Source organism: Podarcis melisellensis, assembly GCF_964234715.1.
Source record: "Podarcis melisellensis genome assembly, chromosome: 2".
Lineage (NCBI taxonomy): Eukaryota > Metazoa > Chordata > Lepidosauria > Squamata > Lacertidae > Podarcis > Podarcis melisellensis.
Window position 1 is genome coordinate 41646298 of NC_138529.1, and position 21487 is coordinate 41667784.

Sequence of the window (21487 nt, forward strand, 5' to 3'; positions counted from 1 at the left end):
CATTTATTTGTTTTTTGTCATAAAATTTATTTTTGGATAGTGGGGGAAAAACGTCAAAGTGGTTTACAAAAAGAATAAAAAATAAAATTTATTGGTAATAACAATTAAAGCAACAATTTAAAACATTCAAAAAACTAAAACCAGCAATAAACCAAAAAGCACAACAGCATTCTAGATATTTGGGTAGACTTCGCTAAACAATGTTTTAGCAAGTGCTGAAAAGTGCCTGCCTGGTATCGATAGGAAGGGAGTTCCAAAGTATAGGTGCTACCACACTAAAATACCATTTTTACAAATGCAGAATGGGTATTATGTGGCACCTGTAACAGTGCCAGTTCCTCAGTTCGAAGTGATCAAGTGGACATATATGGGGTAAGGTGATCTTGCAGGTAAACTAGGCCCAAGTTATTAAAGACTTTATATACTAATAGTAACACATTGAACCTGGCCTGGTGGCAAATCAGCAACCAGGGCAGATCCCTGAGTACAGCTGTTGTATGCTGACAAAGTCTCACCCCTGGCAGCAACTGGGCTGTAGCATTTTTGCACTAACTGCAGCTTCTGGATCAAGTGACTAGGGAAGCCCCACATAGTGGCCACACTTTCCCAGTCTAGGAATGGTTGCAGCTGTTGAACCAGCCATAGTTGGTAAAAGGCACCTCTAGCCACTGAGGCTGCCTGAGCCTTCAGTGATACAACTACCTCCAGAAGCACCCCAGAAGTGGTATCTTGCATCATAACTCATTTTGGATAAAAACCATCAAATTGATGCTTCTTAAAAGTGGGAGAAGTTACAGTTGATTCAATGATTCTATTATTCTGTACTTACAATTCCAAGAGTGGATTCTTTTATATGCTGCTTGATCACTCTCAGATGTACAGTAGTACTAGTTCCTTCCTCTCCCCATGCAGTTCATTAGAAAATTACTAAATAAGATTACAAGTCATGGAACGTAACGAATAACCACTTTTATGCATTCTTACTAAAGCCTACATAGGATTGCAGACTTCTACCAGTGTTAACAGAGTTTTTGCTCATGGTCTTTTGATCTACTGATAAGGATGCATAGGATGGCTTTTATTCACCACCAAAAGCTGGAAACTTATCTTGGAAAAAATTGAGCTTTTCCTGTAATCAGATGCTGAGTAGGTAGGAGGTCAACTCATGATACAAATGACTTGATGGTGATTGTAACAACTAAATTGTAAACTGCTTCCATCTAATAAGAGCCACTTCTGAGGAGGTGTTTGGCTTGTGGAAAGAGGAACTTAAGTGCAAAGCACATCCATATAGCTTTAGGAGACCACACAACTTTTCTCCCAACAGAGAAGTGACTGTGACAGCAGGGACACATTCTGAACCAAAGTAAGGCATGTTACATTTTAAGTGCTACGTAGTTGCAGAACTGCAATGCTTTAAAGTGTCCACAGCATCGTTGCAAGGGAGGTGCACAAGGGGGGAAAAACAGAACAACAAATTGTGCTTTCCCTTGGCTTTTACCAAGTAAACAAGAAGACTTTCCCCTACACCAAGCAGCGGGGTGGTGCTAGGGGTGGGCATTTAGGGGCCTGACTCATTTGTGGCTTGCTAGATAGAAGCTGATTGTGACAGAAAGGAAGCACAAGTGGCTGTGTTGTATCTGCCCCAAGAACTCTGACTTGGAGCAGCCTTAACCTACCATGGATGACGGCTATCAGAATGAAGAATACTACAGTGACAATGTGTCAGAGAAAATATCCCACACTGAGGAAGTGCACTCGGAGTTTGAACCTACAAAAGCAGGTAACGGGGAGTATGAGAAGAAATTCTCAGTTGCTCTGGTTCTGTAATAAGGTATTATGTTCACACTATAATAATAATAAATAATAATAAATTTTATTTATATCCCGCCCTCCCCAGCCGAAGCCGGGCTCAGGGCGGCTAACAACACTAAAATAGTGCAACATTCTAAAAACATTATAAAAATTAATTAATATCAAAATTGATGGCAACCATACTAAAGTTCTGTAAAGATTGCCAAAGGAGGGAGTTAGGCTGCGCCCTGACCAAAGGCCTGGTGGAACAGCTCTGTCTTGCAGGCCCTGCGGAAAGTTGTCAAGTCCTGCAGGGCCCTTGTCTCTTGTGACAGAGCGTTCCACCAGGTTGGAGCCGCAGCCGAAAAAGCCCTGGCTCTAGTTGAGGCCAGCCTAACCTCTCTGTGGCCTGGGACCTTCAAGATGTTTTTATTTGAAGACCATAAGTTTCTCTGTGGGGAATACCAGGAGAGGCGGTCCCGTAGGTACGAGGGTCCTAGGCCGTATAGGGCTTTGAAGGTTAAAACCAGCACCTTAAACCTGATCCTGTACTCCACCGGGAGCCAGTGCAGCCGGTATAGCACTGGATGAATGTGATCTCGCAGCGAAGACCCCGTAAGGAGTCTCGCTGCGGCATTCTGCACCCGCTGGAGTTTCTGGGTCAGTCTCAAGGGCAGCCCCACGTAGAGCGAGTTACAATAATCCAGTCTGGAGGTGACCGTTGCGTGGATCACAGTGGCTAGGTCAGGGCAAGAGGTAAGGAGCCAACTGCTTAGCTTGGTGGAGATGAAAAAATGCCGCCTTTGTTATAGCTGCAATCTGCGCCTCCATGGAGAGAGAGGTATCGAAGATTACACCCAAACTCTTAATGGACGGTGCTGGCACTAATTGCACCCCCGCAAGAGATGGGAGTTGCCCCCTCAGTCCCATATCATCCCGTCCCAGCCAGAGGACCTCTGCTTCGAAGGATTTAACTTCAACCGGCTCCCACGTAACCATCCAGCCACAGCTTCCAAGCATCTGATCAGTGTGTCTGGGGCCGAGTCAGGATGGTCATCCACCAACAGATAGAGTTGGGTGTCATCAGCATACTGATGGCAGCCCAGCCCAAAACTCTGGACAAGCTGGGCGAGGGGGCACATAAAGATGTTAAAAAGCATCGGGGAGAGTATTGCACCCTGGGGCACTCCACACACCAAGGAGTGGCGAGATGACAATTCCCCCCCAAGCGCCACCCTCTGTCCCCGACCAGAGAGAAACGAGCACAGCCATTGAAGGACTGTGCCCTGGATCCCCATGTTGGCAAGGCGGTGGTCCAGGAGTTTGTGATCGACCATGTTGAAGGCTGCTGACAGGTCTAGAAGAATCAGCAGCCCCGACCCGCCTCGATCCAGCTGCCTGCGGAGATCATCTGTTAGGGCGACCAGAGCCGTCTCGGTCCCATGACCAGCGTGGAAGCCGGACTGGAATGGATCCAGAGCCGATGTTTCATCCAGAAACCTACCAAGCTGTTCAGCAACCGCTCTCTCAATCACCTTACCCAGGAACGGAAGATTCAAAAACGGGCGGTAATTGGATAGATCTAAGAGACCTTCTCTGCAAAAAAGCTCGCAAATGCTTCACAGCTGTGTGTCAAATTGTTATTTAAATTTGGCTGTCCTTCAAGGGACGTTAAAGACCGAATTATACTAAATAATTGCGCCGGGCGAGAGCTAGCGGATGAAATGGAGGCCGAGAAGTAGGACTTCTTAGCTTTTCATAAAAACCCTATAAGATGTTCTTGAAGCTCCATCACCAGTGACGGAGGTGAGTAATCCTTGCTCACCCTACCCTCGTCTCTCGGGATGGGGTGCAGATTGGAAGGGGTACGAGCATATCCGTATCTCGATCCTTCGCCTATGACATCTGCCCCCACTGCCATACCTCCCTCGCCCCTCCACGGTAGGAATCCCAAGCCTAATACTCGCCTCCATTTACAAAATATAAAAGCAAAACAAAAAAACAATTACACCAAAACAAAACCAATCCCCACCCCACTCAACAACCATCCCACCCCAACCCAAAATAAAACAAAACAAAATAAAAATATATGAATAAAAAACACTGCTTATGGTGGTATAACAAAGTAAAAACTAAAAACACTTTTAAAACACTTTAAAATATACAAAAACATTTTTAACATTTGCTGCAGCAGCACCAGTGTCCTTAAAGTTGTGGCGGTGGTGAATGTGGGCCCCACCCCCTGGCCTGATGGAATGGGCTTGCAGGGGGAAGAGTCCTCCCCACAAACTCACGGCGAAGCGGCAGCAGCAATGTCCCGAGGCCTCCTTGGAGCCTTATATGCTGAGGTGGAGTGTGGGGCCTGCCCCCAAGCCCAAAGTGGAGAATGGGCTTGCAGGGGGAGCGGTCCACCCCAAGACTCACCTGCAAAGCGGCAACAGCAGAACAACAGAACAACAGAAGCAAAACAGAAGCAAAACAAAGGAGGTGCCCTTACCTAGGGAAGGTGTCTTATTCCGAAGTGAAATTTGCAACTCTATGCACTATGCCATGTAGCCACAGTTCTCCAAGAGCAATAAAATTTCTTGCTGCAGAACTCGGAGATTATTGTGGAAACATTGTAAGAAACAGTCACATTTTTCACTACAGTTTAGTTAATGTCAGCTGCTTTTTGCTAACGTTTGGCTTGCTGTATAAACTTTCTTAAAATGTATATCTGCTAAAAAGTGTCAGCTCTTATATATCAAAACTTTTTTCCTCAATTTTTAGATATGTGTTCCAAAGGGCTCAATTTTCAAGAGTGAGGGCTGGATGGTGGGACCCCTGTCCCACAGTGGGCAAAAGTTAGAAGCAATGTCTATAGGGAGACTACTAGTCAGCAGCCATCAAATTAACTGGAAAAGGAGCAGTTTAGTATATCTGGAATCTCTTGGTACCTCCAAAAAGTAAATCAATAGATTAAACTGAATTTGGGGAGAAATATTTGCCAAAGTGAAGAGGCTGACCTGAAACATTGGTCAGGACTAGTGATGGGGGTGGGGAAAGAAACTTGATTAAAGCAACCATATTACTAGTTGATTCAAGTTCTCCAAGGCTTATGTCTCACTATCCCCCAAAGACATTTCACTCAAACCAGGAGGCTCCAGAAGGTAGCCCTAGTATTGCCTATACTAATACGCTCTTAATAAAATGCAATACATAAATGTTATAAATGTAGGGGAAAAGGTAAAGGTAAAGGACCCCTGACCATTAGGTCCAGTCTCAGTCTCAGTCAGTTTTATTGCACATAGCCAAACTACTCTTACCATCCAGAAATTATACTGAATTTGTAATAAAAGACTTTAAACATTTGTATTATTAAAACATTACGTACTCTAACCAAAGCTATAAAAGTACCCCAATGCACAAATAAAAACATTAAACAATAGAATTCATCACATGGTCACTAATGTTAAAAACAGTATCAATTAATACAGTGTGCAATTTATACTAAGAGTTTGGTGACAAAGATAGAGCATAGCCTGAGGTAGATAGATGGGATCAAATAAATTCATCTCCTTTACAGTTAATGGCTACCTTGGCTATATAATTTGCTCTAATTTTCCTAGCAGCAGTTGCAAAAAGTGCTACCTTCCAGGTCACATACTTATCTGTGTCTTTTTCTTTTTCTTGCATCATGTGGCCAGCATGACTAAGCCGCTTCTGGCGAACCAGAGCAGTGCACGGAAATACCGTTTACCTTCCTGCCGGAGCGGTACCTATTTATCTACTTGCACTTTGATGTGCTTACGAACTGCTAGGTTGGCAGGAGCAGGGACCAAGCAATGGGAGCTTACCCCGTCGCGGGGATTTGAACCGCCAACCTTCTGATCAGCAAGTCCTAGGCTCTGTGGTTTAACCCACAGAAGCCACCAAAAGGGCTATATTCTCATTGGTTTGTGTTACAGTTTCTTACCTGTGCACTGTAGAAAGAGAGGGCTGGATGTGCACCCATTCAGGGTACAGCAAGACCCTTTCATCCAGAAAGTCACAAAGTAGACAGTCTCTTAAAAGTGCTCTTTCCTCTCTGTAGACTCAATGATTTTGGACCAGGGATATGAGAATGCTGAGCCAGAATATGAGTACATCGGGTTTTCTGGCATACAGATGAGAAGGCTACCAGACAACAGAGGGAAAGCATAGCCAGGTGAAAGGTTCAATGAACTTGCAAATGATATTACGAACTTTTCTAATGTGCTTGGAAAACTCTGGGAATATGCTTGTGCAATATATGAAACTGTCAGGGTCTGGGCAGAGGAGGAATGGTGGAGACTGCCTCCCTAGCCTGACTTTTCCAGAGAAGAGGAGGACTGTTTAGAATTACAACAGGGATTTGAGGGAGGTCATAGCCCAGAGGCAGATGAGGGGGAAAGTTGAGAAATAATGGGAGAGGAGGAGGAGGAGGAGGAAGTACCAAGAGGGTGACAGCAGATGGACTCAGTGTCTTTAGAAAGCTTTCCTGACACATACACCCAGAACCCGTCGAGCCTTGAAAGTAGGAGAGCCAGAGCTCAAAGGCACTTGTCAGCACCTTTAGAGGTGATGAGGATGACGAATAAGGAAGTGGGAGAGATGGGGTGTGTGTGTGGAGATTCACTTGGGACAACGCCATTATCCAAGAGGCTGGGTTCTAAAGCCTCTCTCTGTAAATACTGAATAAAAAGCGGATGACAAGAACATTCCTTGCCTTCTTTATATGTTCTTGGGTAAACCGGCCATGGGAGTTGCTGGCAGCAGCCTGACAGAATCAGACTTTTTCAATTCAAACTGTAATCCCTTAAAATGGGTGGTGAACCTAAAGCCTGGGGGTCAAATGTGGCCCGGCCCTCAGGACACTCACGGAGTCATGCTTCCTCCCCAGGCCACAGTCCCTGCTTTTTAGCATCCTTGATTGCTTTTCCTGGCTGGAATTTGTCCTTGAACTGTGCTAATGCCTCTTGCTTGCCTGCAAGATTTCTAGTTCCTGAAATTTTCTGACGCTCCTACAGCTTCTAGGTGGCTTACTCTTCTTTATTTGCAGCACTGTATACATTTGAGGATGACAAGCGGGGACCTTTCGTCAGGAAACCCGTCAGCATCTTCTCACTTCTGCTGCTCTGCTCCCTTATCTTGGTGAAAGCTGCTTTCGTGATGGCATCTGTTAGATGTAAGTCCATATCTGGAGAAGGCTAAAAAAATTTTGGTTATTATTTCTGTGAAGCTTAAAGCATGATGCACTTTTAAAGCATGGCACGCATGCACCCATCTTTTAAATATCTAACACCTCTCAATTCATTTTATTTAAGAAATGCCAATTGCATACAGCCATGTTACGTTTTAAATGTCTAAAAACTCCAACACACACACGATTCCTTTCTTAAAAGTATACATTGACAACCTGCATTTAGCTACAGAAATCTGAGAACAAAATAGACATAGAATCATAGAGTGATTGAAGGCCTCAGGCCACCTCCCATAGAATCATAGAGTGAATGAAGGCCTCAGGCCACCTCCTTCTACTCAACTCAGGACATCCAGAGTTAGAACATCCATAGCAGATGACTCTCCAGCCTCTAACTGAAGACCTGCAATGAGGCAGAGCCCACCACCGCCCTTGGAAGCTGGTTCCACTGCCAAACTACTCTTACCATCCAGAATGTTTTCCTGTTGTTCAGCCAAAACCTTTCCTCCTGTAACTTCAGCTCACTAGATCTGGTCCCGCTTGCTGAGGCAGCAGAAAATGAGCTTCTGTCTGACAGCCCTTCAGGTATTGGAAGAGTGCAACATTTTCCCCACCAATCCCCCAAATTAACCAAATCAAACCAGGATGAATATACCCAGTTCTTAGTTTACACCTTTCTTCATTTATTTATTTATTTTCCACATCCCTAAATACAGTAATACCTCGTGTTACAGACATTTCAGGTTACAGACTCTGCTAACCCAGAAATAGTACCTCAGGTTAAGAACTTTGCTTCAGGATGAGAACAGAAATCGTGCTCTGGCGGCACGGTGGCAGCGGGAGGCCCCATTAGCTAAAGTGATTCCTCAGGTTAAGAACAGTTTCAGGTTAAGAACGGACCTCCAGAACGAATTAAGTTCTTAACCCGAGGTACCACTGTATCTTCATTAGCCAGTGGTCCTCACTGAACCCATTTTATTGTCTCTATAGCCTTCTTGGACATGGTTATCCAGATGAGGTCTGACTAGTGCAGAATAAAGTGGGATTATGAATTCCCATGACTTGGAAACTATAGGCCTGTTAATGAGGCTGAAGATTGCCTTAGCCTCCCCCCCCCTTTTTTTTTTTTGTAGCTGAATCACACTGTTGAAATGCATCAGTTTAAAATCATTGCTGATTAGCTGATACTTACTGCAACTCACTTCACAATATATGAGAAAATCAGAAATCCTATCTGGAAGGTTGTAAGAACCCCAGAACAGTGTGCAGGGGGAGGAGAGGGGAGATTTTTCTACCTGGTAAGCTGAAATACTTGCACTGATGTCTTTCTTGACTTCTTCCTCATTATGGTGAAAGTTGTGAGGAAAGCGGCACACCATCTTAAGGTCAGTGGGGTATGTGGGTTGAATGGGAAACCTAAATACCCCTTTTGGATTTCCAAAAGGGAGCAGGTCCCCATGTCTCTGCTGTCACACTATCATGTGATTAACTATCATATGATTAAAAACTCCTAGATATTGTATCATTTGCTGAATGTTCATGTAGTATGTGACACCAGTCATAGAAATATTGGATGAATGACCAGTGGAACATTTTGGATGCACTTGCTGTGGGATATATTGTTTAAGGCTCCTTATCTTGCAGGCTTTTCAGTGTGTCCAGATGAATGGGTAGCATTTCAGGAGAAATGCTATTACTTTCCCATAAAAACAGGAAATTGGGGTGAGGTCAGAAGCTTCTGCCGATGGCTAGGTGCAGATCTGATGATAATTGACAACAAAATGGAACAGGTAAGTCTCTCCTGTCCTGACTCTCTCATCTAAGATGTGGAGATTCAGAGACTGTTGCATAGGACACCCTCTCCTTGCTAGGTAGAAATTACTGCAAGCAGGCAAACAACAGATGGCAGAGAACTGCTTTCCCATAAAAGCCAGTCCTATGCCCTGATCTGAAGTTGAGACTTAAGTATAGACAGGAGAGAAATTGGATTGAGTTCACACTTTCCGAAACAATATGTGAACCAAATTCACACTTCCCGAAACAATATGTGAACCAAAGTGCTGTCATCCTTTAAGATTTGCATTTCTCTGAATTTTGCAATGCAATCCTTGTAATGTGTACAAAACTATATACTAGGATAAACAGTGTTTGTAAATGAATATATTACCAAAAAGAACATGCAAAAGTGCTTGGCAAAAATATTGGGCAGCAGGTAAGGAGTAATTTGATTCTGTTTTCATTTTGTCTAGGACTTTCTAATTTATAAAATGGATTCCACGAAGAATCTGTGGATTGGCTTGCGTTATGCAGAGGGTGTACCAGGGTGGCAATGGGTGGATGGTACAGAGTTGACCTTTGAGTGAGTAGAATTCCTCAATGCATCATCCTTTATCTTTACACATTGAGACTGAGGTTCAGAAAGCTTTAAGAATTTCAGCAGTAAAAATTTGGAAGTGTGTTTCCCATAATACGGACAGGAAACAACATATTCACACCAAACCTTTAAAGCACTCTTATACTTTATCAGTCATGGATTCACCCAGAGAATCCTGGGAGTTGTGGTGTATTAAGTGTTTCCTAACAGCTGTCAGCACCCATGGCAAAGAATTAATGTAGGGTGTTGATGTGACCAGTGTATATATGGTCCGTGTGGAGGTGGATGTTACATGGAGTGCCAGCTTGGCTAAAAGCCTCCCATGTTAATTCTCCTTCTTCCATCAGGTGTGGAGCGATAAAAATGGGACTGGGCCGGTATCCCTGTGCTGTATGTGGTGCTTTGATCAGCTGATTGTCAGGGTTTTAGTGTCCAACAATGAGTCATATGATGTCATTGTGATGCCAGGTGATTGACAGGCGTCCAGCCCTACCCACCTGTCACACTTGGCCTGTGGGTGGAGGAGATAAGGATTCAACCCCCTAATTATATCCTATTCCTCACCCCTGGTCTTTAATCTAAACAGAAGCTATTTGTATTTTTTAGATTTTATAGGTGGTAGATAAAAGCATGAAGGGCATAGCAGGAAACTTGGATGGAGAAGGAAGAATATAGATCCTGCTGCCACCAGAAGCCATTGAAGTAAACAGTACTTCAATATAAATGACAAGTATGTTTGATGTTTGATCTGGGACTGGCTGTGTGAAAGCAGCACCATCCTCTTTGGTCAATGTGATGACTTCTTCACATGCACCACAATCTTAGGCATCTTTATTTAGAAGTCAGTACCACTGTGTTTGGACGTGAGTGGCGCTGTGGGTTAAACCACAGAGCCTAGGCCTTGCCAATCAGAAGGTCGGCGGTTCAAGTCCCCGCAACGGGGTGAGCTCCCATTGCTCGGTCCCTGCTCCTGCCAACCTAGCAGTTCAAAAGCACATCAAAAGTGCAAGTAGATAAATAGGTACCGCTCCGGCGGGAAGGTAAACGGCGTTTCCGTGCGCTGCTCTGGTTCGCCAGAAGCGGCTTAGTCATGCTGGCCACATGACCCGGAAGCTGTACGCTGGCTCCCTCGGCCAATAAAGTGAGATGAGCGCTGCAACCCCACAGTCAGTCACGACTGGACCTAATGGTCAGGGGTCCCTTTACCTTTACCACTGTGTTTAAGGGAGATTTCCTCCTGGGCAAAGTGCTCCTAGGATTGCAGTCACCTGCAGTTGATCCTGCTGCTCAGAATCTGCAGAAAATTTGAGGCCAGCATCTGTTTCTTTCCCAACTTCAAGCTCTGTCCCCTCTCATCACCCTGCTGGTATGTGACTCACGCTGTTTTATCTTTTTCAGAAACTGGGAGACGCCAGATAACATTCAACTTACCGACAAATATAATTATAAGACCCATTGTGTTCTTACTTCAGATGAAGCCTCAAAGGGCAAGTGGAACAACATTCCCTGTGATAAGCTCCATCTATCTGTCTGTGAGAGGGACAAGGAGGTGACCTGCGTGCTGCGGTCTCCACTTTCACCCCACTGAAATGATTTGCTTTATTTTTATTCCATAGAAACAATTTTTAAAAAAAGATAATTGTACAAAGCAAATACAGAAGAAAAGCAAAAGCAACTTGTAACAAGGACATACACCAGTCAAACAGATGTGTCACTGCTGTGAAAACACGTGCTCTATTCCTAACAGTATTTCATGAATTGTTTCCATTGTATTAAAAATCAACAACTGCAAGGTGAGACAACCAACCAAGTATTCCCCAAAGCTTGGGTTAAAAGATGTGTCTTGTTAGAATCCTAGAAACCAATTCAAATACTAATTACGACTCAGGCATGCTGTTTCTTTGAGGCTGGTTATCCCACAAACTGCCTCTCAAGCAAATGTAGCAATTGCATGCACAATTAACAACCCACTCAGAGTCCCATCTTGACTTGAAGGTTTTCAGAACTGTCTCTTGGTAGTGGCTTGGTCAGAATATCAGCTGTCTTTCTTTGGTTTGACAATACACCACAATTCAACATGTCTGTCTTGTATTACCTAATGCACATGGTAGTTTTTAACCCTAATGTGTTTAGTTCTTGCATGTAGCTTTTCTTTGTGATAATTTCAAACAGCTTTAATTGTGCTCCATCAACTGAACAGGTTTCTGCATACACAACCCAAAGCCCTTAGTTAGTTGGTCAGTTAAGACCAGTTCTCTACATACCTCAGTTGTACCTATATACTCTCTTTCTTGGAAAAAGCTGGTAGCTATGCATGGCTCCCAGCTCAACAAAATATACATGCAAGTAAATTTTCCTAGCTAGGAGATTTACACAGCCTGCATGTCTTTGTTAACACAAAGACCGCATGATCCTTTTGTAATGAAACCACATTCTTTTCCTTTTAAATTGTTTGGAACCATTTTTCTTCTTTATTTTTACTTCTGATGGACAGAGACTTGTTTACTGTAACTACTGAAACTTTGTAAGTAAAATCTTTATTTATTTACAAAACAAAGTTTCTGTGATTTATTCTAGCCTACGTATTTTTGTGGGGACCATTGGTTTAAAGGTGGATGAAGGCAGATGCAGAATCTAACTGAGTTTTAATGTGCTTTGTAGCAATCGGCCTATCTCTGCGAGGAGAGAGGAAGAATCTCTTCCCCAAACTTCTATTTCCAATATCACATCTTAGTATGCCATTTAAATATAAGCAGATGGTGCCATGCACACATCTAAAAGGTAGAGATTCCAATAGTCAAGAGGTCACCACAAAGAAGGCTCTGTTGCATACCACTGTCCCAGAGAGCACCCCAAAATTACAAACTTACCCTTTCTAGAGGAGTGCCCATCCCAATACACAAGGAGGCTCACTTCCTAGACTCAACAACTTGGCACACACATTTATCTTCCTCTTCCAACAAGCTTTATCCAAGTTTTCATCTGTATTAAAACTATTTAAACAACTTGTATGTATGCAATTGTTTTTCATTGTTTTATATATGAAGCTGTTTTTTCCTGTTTCCTGTTTTGTGGTTGCAATTGTTTTATAACTGCATGTATTAATTTCGCAAACCACCCTGACATCTCGCAGAAGAGAGATCTGATAAATAAAATGGACCTCTGTCTTGTCTGGATTTGATTTCAGTTTATAGGACCACCCACCCCACCCCCGCACACACACCCAGCCCATTGTTGAACAAATGGGTGACAAAATGGAGCCCTGTGGGACACTGTGGATAATTTCTCAATGTAAATCAATAAGATAAAAAACAAATACTTCAAAATAACAACAGCAAGGAAAAGAATACAGATGAAATTACTTTTCCAGAAAAATGCTGTGCACAGATGGAGTGTGCGTCTTGCTAGTGTTAGGGCAAATGAAAATTTTGGCAGATACCTGGGTGATCAACCTTCTTTCAGACACCTCCAGACATTTCTTATGATAATTTGAACCTTTGTTTTGCGGTCCCTTTCTTTTCTCAAATAACATGAAGCCTGATACTTGCTCTTTCATTAAGAGCGCACTCATAGTTGTCTGAACCTTTTGTAACGAATCAGCTTCAGTCTCTTTCACAGTTCAGCCATAATTAGCTAGGACCATCCCATCCTGCTTTGCTACATTCAGCCATGACAGTTGCACTCCCCTTCCTGAGCATTAGGAGTAGGGCAAGCGCCTGACATTTCTGTGGTTTGTTAGATAGAAAGGAAGCTGATAGTGATAGACAGCAAACACAAGAATCCGGTTACTGAGCTTAGCTGCTCTGAGAGGCATTCGAGGAGAAGAATCAAACCCATCATGGATGACGGCTATCAGAATGAAGACTATTGGAATGAAGATTACCAGAATGACATTCTTTCAGACAAATTTTCTCAGAATGCTGAAGTTTCCTCAGAGTCAGAACCTGGAAGCGCAGGTAAATCAGGGTGGCAGTGGAAGGAAGCAGGAAGGGAGGAGAACGGGAAATTCTCAAAAGGCTGTTCCAGTTCTGCTGCTGTTGTGTCCACATCACATATAAAACACACAATTCCCTATGTGAGTGATCTAACAAGGTTATCATTCCTAACTGTAATTCTCCTCTATACTCATTACTCCTCTATACTCTAGTATTTCTCCTCTATACTCTATACTCATTAGGACTAGATCATGCTGCCACAGTTATCCAGTCTTGGGAGGCTGTTTAATAAGATTGCAATAAACAGTCACAGTTACTGCAGCAGTTGCAGCATGGTCACATTAACATGTTAGCCTCTTACTTGCTATCAGCACAAGCATTCTTAATATTTACATTTGCTAATAAGCTTCTTTTGACCTAGTTTTGGCTCTTTGAATGATATACTATTCCACAATGAGTGACAAAGCTGGACATGCCCACTTCCAGTGGGTAGCAAGACCATGAAATCTGGAAAGTCACAACGGAGAGCCAAGTAGGCAATCCCTTTAAAAACAACAACACCTTTTCTGTCTCTAGAATCAGTGGTTTTGGACCAGCAAGGATATGAGAATGCTGCGCAGGAATATGAGTATATCGGGTTTTCTGGCATCCGGCTGAGAAGGCTACCAGAGAAGGGAGAGGAAAGAGAACCAGGTGAAAAGAATTAGCATACCTCCACAAATGGCACAAATAAATGTTTTTAGTCTCTCTATGGTACTGCAGTCTGAAGAGGAGCACAAATAATATCCCCCTTCCTCATTAGACTTTAAAAAGCCTTTGTTACCCAATTCAGACACCAGTTACACTGTTCATCTACTTCCCTGTCCCGCTTTGGGCTCTGATGTATTGGAGGACCACATGAACTTTGTTGTTGTTCTCATTCCTTCCGTTTCCAAAATTCAGAGGAGCCTCATGTAGCTAAAATGGCACCGTCCACACACAAGAGGGAGGTATCAGAAGCTTTGGGGAAACCTCAAGGTTTTCCAGAAGGACATATAATATTTTGAAACCCAGAATGAGCATGCTCAGTAGGCATGGAACCCTTGCTGTATTTTGGCAGGGGAGGAGAGGGAAACCTGGATGGAAGGGAGACTAGCCAATCCCTCTTCCCTGTGAATCCTGGGAATTGTAGCTCTCTGAAGAGAACCCTTAACAAATCAAAGAGGCCATGATTCTCTGAGGGAGGCCTTCTTTATTCTCAATAGTCCTGCTCCTGAAATCCCGTGGTCCTCCTTGAGCTTCCAGGTTTATTCTTCTTTATTTGCAGCACTGTTTACATCTGAGGACGGCAAGTGGGGACCCTTTGGCAGGAAACCCTTCATGATCTTCTCAGTTCTGTTGCTCTGCTCCTTGATCATAACAACAGCTACTCTCATAATGGCATGTCTTAGATGTAAGTTCAGATCTGAAGAAGGTAAAATCTTCTGGATATTACAGTACTTCTGTGTAGTTCCACCTGCCCCACCCCACCCCCAGAAGTACATAGTGCTGAAGGAGGAAGTAGAGAGAGCGACACTCTGTCCCACTTCCTCTTTCAGCTCTATGTATTCAGTTGTATGTATTCCTCTTTCAGTTTATATGTATTGTTGCACACCACTCCAATCTCTGAGAAGTGCCTGGATTCCAGGGGTTTCAGATGTTTCCTTCTGGAAATGAGGCACAGCAGAGACTATGGTGTCTTTATGATATATTTACCCATATATGCAACCTGAGCCTATGATGGAGGGGTTCATAGTATCAACACCCCAAAAAGTTCTTGCTTCTCCCATAGCTGCAGCCTTGGATTGAAGCAGAAATCAACTATGGCCCACTCTATGCCTTTCAAGCCTGCAGCTTTTTCTCCAGCTTCTAGTTCACATCCCAGCAAACTCTGCCCTCAAACTCAGGCTTTGCCCTTCTATCTATCTGAGAGCTGAAGGAGGAGCCCTCCCATTTGCCATTGGACACAGAGCCCTCTTTCCTTTATTCTCTTAATGGCCCATCACCTTTCTTTTATTATCTGAATGGCCCCTCACCCAGGCAGTTAGCCTGACTTGATTAAATTCTAACATTTGCTGGATCCAGTGAATAAAGAGGTCTGGCAACCACAAACTAATAACATTGCTTTTCAAGGCTCAAATCAGCAGCTGAAAAGAAAGAAAACTGACAAGAGAGAATATGAGGGAAAGGAGGAGCAGTTTGAGAGATTGGGGGGAGGAAAATGGAGTCCCTGTGAGGAGGCAGGGTGAGAACAAAGACAGAGATCAAGAGGGACACACAGAGAGGAGGGGATGGAATGCTGGAGCAAGAGAGATGAGAAGTTTCTCTCTCTCTCTCTCTCTCTCTCTCTCACACACACACACACACACACACAAACTGGTAAAAGAGATCCTCTTGGAATTACATGTTTTTTTCACATATCTCCCCAGCACACACAGCCAAAGTCAAATCACAGATCACATCTTTCTCCGTTAACTGAACCCAGATTTTTATGGTTCGCCCTTAGGTGATGATATTTCACACACACACCATCTGGATAAGGCAAAGGGACTGGTTTTGAAATGTGTGTTTATTGGCAATTATGGTAGTGTATGACTCCAGGCACAATAACATCCTTTGACCAGCAAAACATCTAAGATATATTCATGCTGGGTAGCATTAATCAACATTTCCATATATTGCAGGCTTTCCAAAGTGTGCAGATGACTGGCATAAGTTTCAGGAAAAATGCTACTACTATTCCACAGAAAAAATGCAACAGAATACAGCTAGAAGTTTCTGCCAAGCCCTAGGTGCAGATCTAATAGTGATTGACAGTGAAAATGAACAGGTAATTCTATCTAAGGAATAAATAAAATATAATTGAGTGTGTTACTTTCACTAATATATTCATTTCTATGAACACTTGCCTAATATGTGCAATTTTGCAAATATTATATGGCTAGAGAACTGCAAATTCATGTTATTTTCATTTTCTATGAGGACTTTCTGAAAGATAAACTGCAGATAAGTGAGAACACTTGGATTGGACTGACTTACATAGAGGCTGAAAGAAAGTGGATGTGGCAAGACTTCAAAAATCATTCCTACACGTGAGTAGCATTATTGAGTTGAAAATTCTCTACCATATCATAGCACTGATTTGCAATGACTCCTTGTCCACCCCTGTTTACTATGTGCATTAGCTACAGTTAGATCTGCTCCTTAGTGCTTATAGTGCACTAGCAACCTCTCCCCCCTCCAAACTTGACAGCTAAAGCTGAACCATTTTCCTCCTCTGAGTACCTCTCCTCTTAGAATATGGTAGCAGATCTTCCCAAACTCTCCAAAGGTCAGATTCATGTACTTTTCCATACAGCAGTCAGAAAACCCAGGTTGTAAACCTGGGCTTTGTTTCAGTGGTGAAAGTTTCTAAATTATTGGTATAGAGAATGGCTTGAAAGATCAACCAGCTCAGACCTCTTTACACACTGAGTTTCTCAGATAAACTGGAGGGGAACAGCAATGGGCTTGATTCCCTCCTTACCAAAGTGTGGGAGAATGACCTAGCTAAGCCTGACAGGGCAGCTTTCTCTCTGTCTGTGGCATTAACCCATTCATGCATTAATTAGACTTAAGCATGTTGGTTATATGAGACTAGTTATCCCACACAAAAAAGTTGAGGCCAGCATCTGCTTACCACCCCTGCTCTCAAGTTCATGATCCTGCCCCATATACTGGATTCCCCTGATAGCATGCAATTCAGACAAATTTGTGTTTCTCATTTTCAGAAACTGGGATGGAAGGACAGAACCAATCAGTTCCCGATGCTGTGTGATTTTGGACCCCAAGTATGAATTAAAATGGAAGAACACCGAGTGCCTAAGACGCTTGGGCTTCATTTGTGAAAAGAGCAGGCACATTGCCTGTGCCCTGCAGTCCCCATTTTTACCTCATTGAAACTTGGCTAATTTGTGTGCGTGTACAAGCAGAATTGATTCATAGGAGTGTTTTTTTAAAGGTTGCAAGAACTTGCAGGGTTAGAACAATGTCTTTCTGGTCCTCTAGACTGTGAGTCAAAAGCCAGTCAGGAAATAAGCCTGGCTGAATGTACATGGTGTCATGGGGAGGAACGAAGCACATGGGTTTCCCTCAGCATCTCCCTCTCCATGCCTCTGCCCTGGTTTTTGGAGCACAAATAATCAAACTGCTCTCCCTGCTATCAGTCTCCAAGATCTGTATTTCGAAGTACAGTATATCTCCCCTAAACACGGCTGTCCAATTTAATGGTTATGCCTGGTCAAACTGGGCCCGTGCACAGGCATTTCTTTACATTTTATTATCATTAAAGGAATACCCAGGAAGGCGAGAGCCAAATCCTACCAGCATATTCCACAATAGGCAAAACAGACATCCTTCTGTGATGAATGCAGATTCCTGCAAAAGACCCCCGTTGGATCTGTCACTGGTAAAGAAAAGCCAGTCTAGGAAATCTCCTTGCCTGCTCTCCTCCCTCCCTCCCTCCTATCCTATGCTCGCTGCTTTCAGCAGAGGGTGGCTTTCTGAATAAGCCATGATGTCACCTAAGCGTTTTGCAATTATTAAAAACCTCGGAGAAGGTTCAAAAAGGCTTCCCCCCTCCTTGAGCTTTGAAATGGAAAAGATTCTGTCCAGTTTCAGGTAGCTTAAATAATGTTCTCGGCTCCTGTGGAGGCAGCTAGCGGAGGGAAGAATCAGCTCCATTTCCCTTCACTTTGAATTTATGTTTACATATTGTAGCTTTCAGTTCCTGTCCATATTCATTCAATACAAATTGCTGTTGTGTAAAACATCTGTATTAAAAACATTTTAAGCAAGCAACTGTAGCAGGAAACCCCACCCCCCAATCATTCAGTTTCTACAAACTTCACACACACACACAGTCACACACTACATACACTACGCTTCTGTTATAAATTCATAGAAAATCAACCATACATCGGATTTGCACTGTTCCACTTTTATTTTACTCCATGAAGGAAAGACTACAAAATGGGGAAGGTTTGATACAGGCCACCATAATCCCTTGAGCATACCAGCACATCCACAGGAGCCCTGCCCAGTTGCTATGCCAACCCTGATGGTCTCAGACAGAAGACCATCAACAACACAACGGACTGCATACACGAGTGGATTCAACATGGACTATAACAAAAGAACAGTGATTGGATTCCCCTTCAGGGGGCAGGAAACTGCGACTAACTTTTGTCTTCTGAAAATGACTCATAGGGAGGGGGAGAAGGGAACCAGCCAGGTGACAGGACACTCAGGTTACCACCACCACCCCTCCCTCAACCCCTCCTTTCTGTGATGTAGGCATGATGTTTCTGGGGAGTGGGCTTGACCTACAGGATGGGAATTTCAAAAGTTTTTATAAGGCCTTACAAACCATTTTTCTGTGTCTTTCCTCTCTCCTGCAAGTGAGGGGAGCACCCTGTTGCAACAGTTCAATAAATGCCAAGCCTACAGGCTGCTGATTTGCTCCAATTTACTCTGGTTGGTGTCTTTACTTTTTGTCCAAGGGAGCCCTCGGATTTTTCCGGTAACACAATTAAAAGACTGATTTAAGACCTGCAAATGTGCTTACATTCCCATATCTCCTAAGTCCCAATTCCGGTATTAGTATTACTACTACTAGTAGTAGTACTAGTAGTAATACTAATACTAATAATACTAATTACCCCTAAACATTTTGTGAATCTAAGTTTGACCTCATTAAGAGCAGTATTTCATATGAGCAGGAAAATGAGAGTACCCTTAAACATATTTTTTTTAGAAAAAAGCACTAGTAAAATGTAGTCATTTAAAACACATGGCTTGTCCTTCTACAGTTAATGTGTATGTATTTTTCAGATGTTTGGGCGTGCCTGACAGTATCAGGCCATCTAGTCTAGCATCCTGTTTTGAACTGAAGCCTATTTTATCCGTCTCCAGCGTCTATAATAGATAAACTATCTCTCAGCATTTAGTTTCCATTTACCGGTAGCTGACATGGCTTTCAAATGTTGATAGAATTGTCCTCCATTAACTACATGTTGGAGCAGATGACTATGTATTAGTTTGCAATCAGGCCATGGTACTTCATTCTGTGTTCACAACACTTCATTACCTATTAATTTTTGCATTTTACGTGACACAACATAAAAGCCACTTCAGGAAATTTAGTGGAACTTAATGCAAGTTTAGTGTTCATTTCCATGTTGTCTCTAGAAAAAATTCATTGCAACCCCATTTACTCAGAAAATTGCAGGAGTTTTGCACTGCAATTTCACGTGATGACATTTGGGGCCGTATCCTGGCATATAGTCCTTTCCCACTACATATCATGGCTGTGGAGTTTCTGTGATTGATCTGTGGCTACATTCACAGCAGGGCTAATGTTCTGAAAGCCAATCCTTGACTTGTTAACCATGTAACCATTGGACAGAGCAATCATCCACATGGTTCTCTCCCAAATCATGGGGAAAAGTTCATAAATTCAGTTAGGGAAGTTTGAGTGCATAATAATGCTATTAACTGAGTGCCAAATCAACATCTGCTGATGACCTAGGAAGTTAAGTTTCTGGAGACATTTCTAATGGGTCGTCTTCTCCTTTGGTGATCACTCATAGCTGAATAAGATGTCTTCCATGAACATGGTCTTAACAGTGAGTCCATAAGTGACTCCGGAGGCCAATTCTGCATCCACATGTCCTTCCACAGTGGGGACACAGGTTTCCAGGCGGGAGTTGATCACGGTGAGGGTTTCCCAAACATGCCTTCCTCTTAGCTTGTTTCTCCCTTTCATCCAGAGATTGTGCTTCTTCAGAGTCCATGACACCTTTGGTAAAGGTTGTTCCTAATTGGCGCACTCGCAGGCCAGTGTTTCCCAGTTATCAGTGCTTATACACCTTTTTTTTTTTTTTTTTTTGCCTTGAGAGTGTCTTTAAACCTCTTTTATCATCCACCGGTATTTCGCTTTCCATTCTTAAGCTGGGAATAGAGTAGGCATCCAAACAACATGACCCGTCCAACAAAGTTGATGTTGAAGAATCATTGATTTGACACTGGTGATCTTTGCTTCTTCCAGTACACTGGCATTAGTTCGCCTGTCTTCCCAAGTAATGTGTAAAATGTTTTGGAGACACCATTGATGGAATCATTTACAATTTGAAGATGATGTTTATAAGTGGTCCATGTTTCACAAGCGTACAGTAAAGTTGGTAGTATCATAGCTTTGTAAACAAGCAATTTGGTTTCCCTGTGAATGTCATGGTCCACAAACACTATGCACTTCAATTGGGAGAAAGCTGCACTCGCAGAGCTCAGGCAATGCTGGATTTCAGCATCAGTGTCAGCCCTTGTGGAAAGATAACTGCCCAGGAAGGAAAAGTGATTGACATTTTCCAACATTACACCATTAAGTTGGATTTCTGGTGCTGCAGAGGGGTTGTTTTGTGCTTGTTGGTGCAGCACTTTGGCCAAGCATTCCATAAGATTCTGTGAATATATTTAGGATACCGTATTTTTTGCACCATAACACTCACTTTTTTCCTCCTAGAAAGTAAGGGAAATGTCTGTGTGTGTTATGGAGGGAATGCCTACGGGTGGCAGGGGGGATCTGCTGCAGTCGTGAGCAGAGGATCCATGGTTCCCCTTCCTTCCCTCCTCCGAGGCTCGCTTTGAAACAGCAAAGTGGGAGAAGAGCCGCTGAGTGGGGAGGAGAGAGGGACAGAGAGTCTGCTTCTTTAAAGGAGCAAAGCGGGAGAGGAGAGGAGCCGCTTACACGAGTGTAAGCAGCTCCTGTCCGGTTGGTTCCTTTAAAGCAAGCAGGCTCTCTGTCCCTCTCTCCTCCCCACTCAGCTCGCTACATAGCAGCAAAGTTTTTCAGCTCGCTAAGCCGGGGATGAGCGGGGAGGAGGGAGAAAAGCAGAGTCTGCTTGCTTTAAAGGAGCAAAGTGGGAGAGGAGAGGAGCCTTCTCCCCTTATACCCCTCTTCTGCATTACAGTGGTGCCTTGTAAGATGAAATTAATTCGTTCTGCGAGTTTTGTCGTCTTGCGATTTTTTTCGTCTTGCGAAGCACGGTGTCGGGAAAGTTTTGGAAAAGCTTCAAAAACCTCAAAAAGCTTTAAAAACCTCAAAAAAGGCTACCACACCGCGTTCTATGA

General features: G+C 43.3%; 2 protein-coding genes across 4 annotated transcripts; both read left to right on the forward strand.

The window, feature by feature from the left end:
- Window positions 1-607: 607 nt before the first annotated feature.
- Window positions 608-11013, forward strand: LOC309363311 (asialoglycoprotein receptor 2-like). Of its 2 annotated transcripts, XM_081899453.1 has the most exons (5): window positions 608-1783; window positions 6854-6979; window positions 8639-8784; window positions 9244-9353; window positions 10767-11013. In XM_081899453.1, the coding sequence occupies exons 1-5, from the start codon at window positions 1681-1683 to the stop codon at window positions 10954-10956; spliced, it is 675 nt and encodes a 224-aa protein (XP_081755579.1). In that variant the 5' UTR covers window positions 608-1680; the 3' UTR covers window positions 10957-11013. The 2 variants fall into 2 exon arrangements, with proteins under 2 accessions (XP_081755579.1, XP_081755580.1); XM_081899454.1 differs by lacking the exon at window positions 6854-6979.
- Window positions 11014-12611: 1598 nt separating this feature from the next.
- LOC309363309 (early activation antigen CD69-like) lies at window positions 12612-17488 on the forward strand. Of its 2 annotated transcripts, XM_081899449.1 has the most exons (7): window positions 13190-13324; window positions 13880-13996; window positions 14610-14735; window positions 15828-15905; window positions 16006-16151; window positions 16304-16413; window positions 17092-17488. In XM_081899449.1, exons 1-7 carry the CDS (start codon window positions 13207-13209, stop codon window positions 17258-17260), a joined length of 864 nt encoding a protein of 287 aa, XP_081755575.1. In that variant the 5' UTR covers window positions 13190-13206; the 3' UTR covers window positions 17261-17488. The 2 variants fall into 2 exon arrangements, with proteins under 2 accessions (XP_081755576.1, XP_081755575.1); XM_081899450.1 differs by lacking the exon at window positions 15828-15905 and having other exon boundaries at window positions 12612-13324.
- The last annotated feature ends 3999 nt before the right edge of the window (window positions 17489-21487 follow it).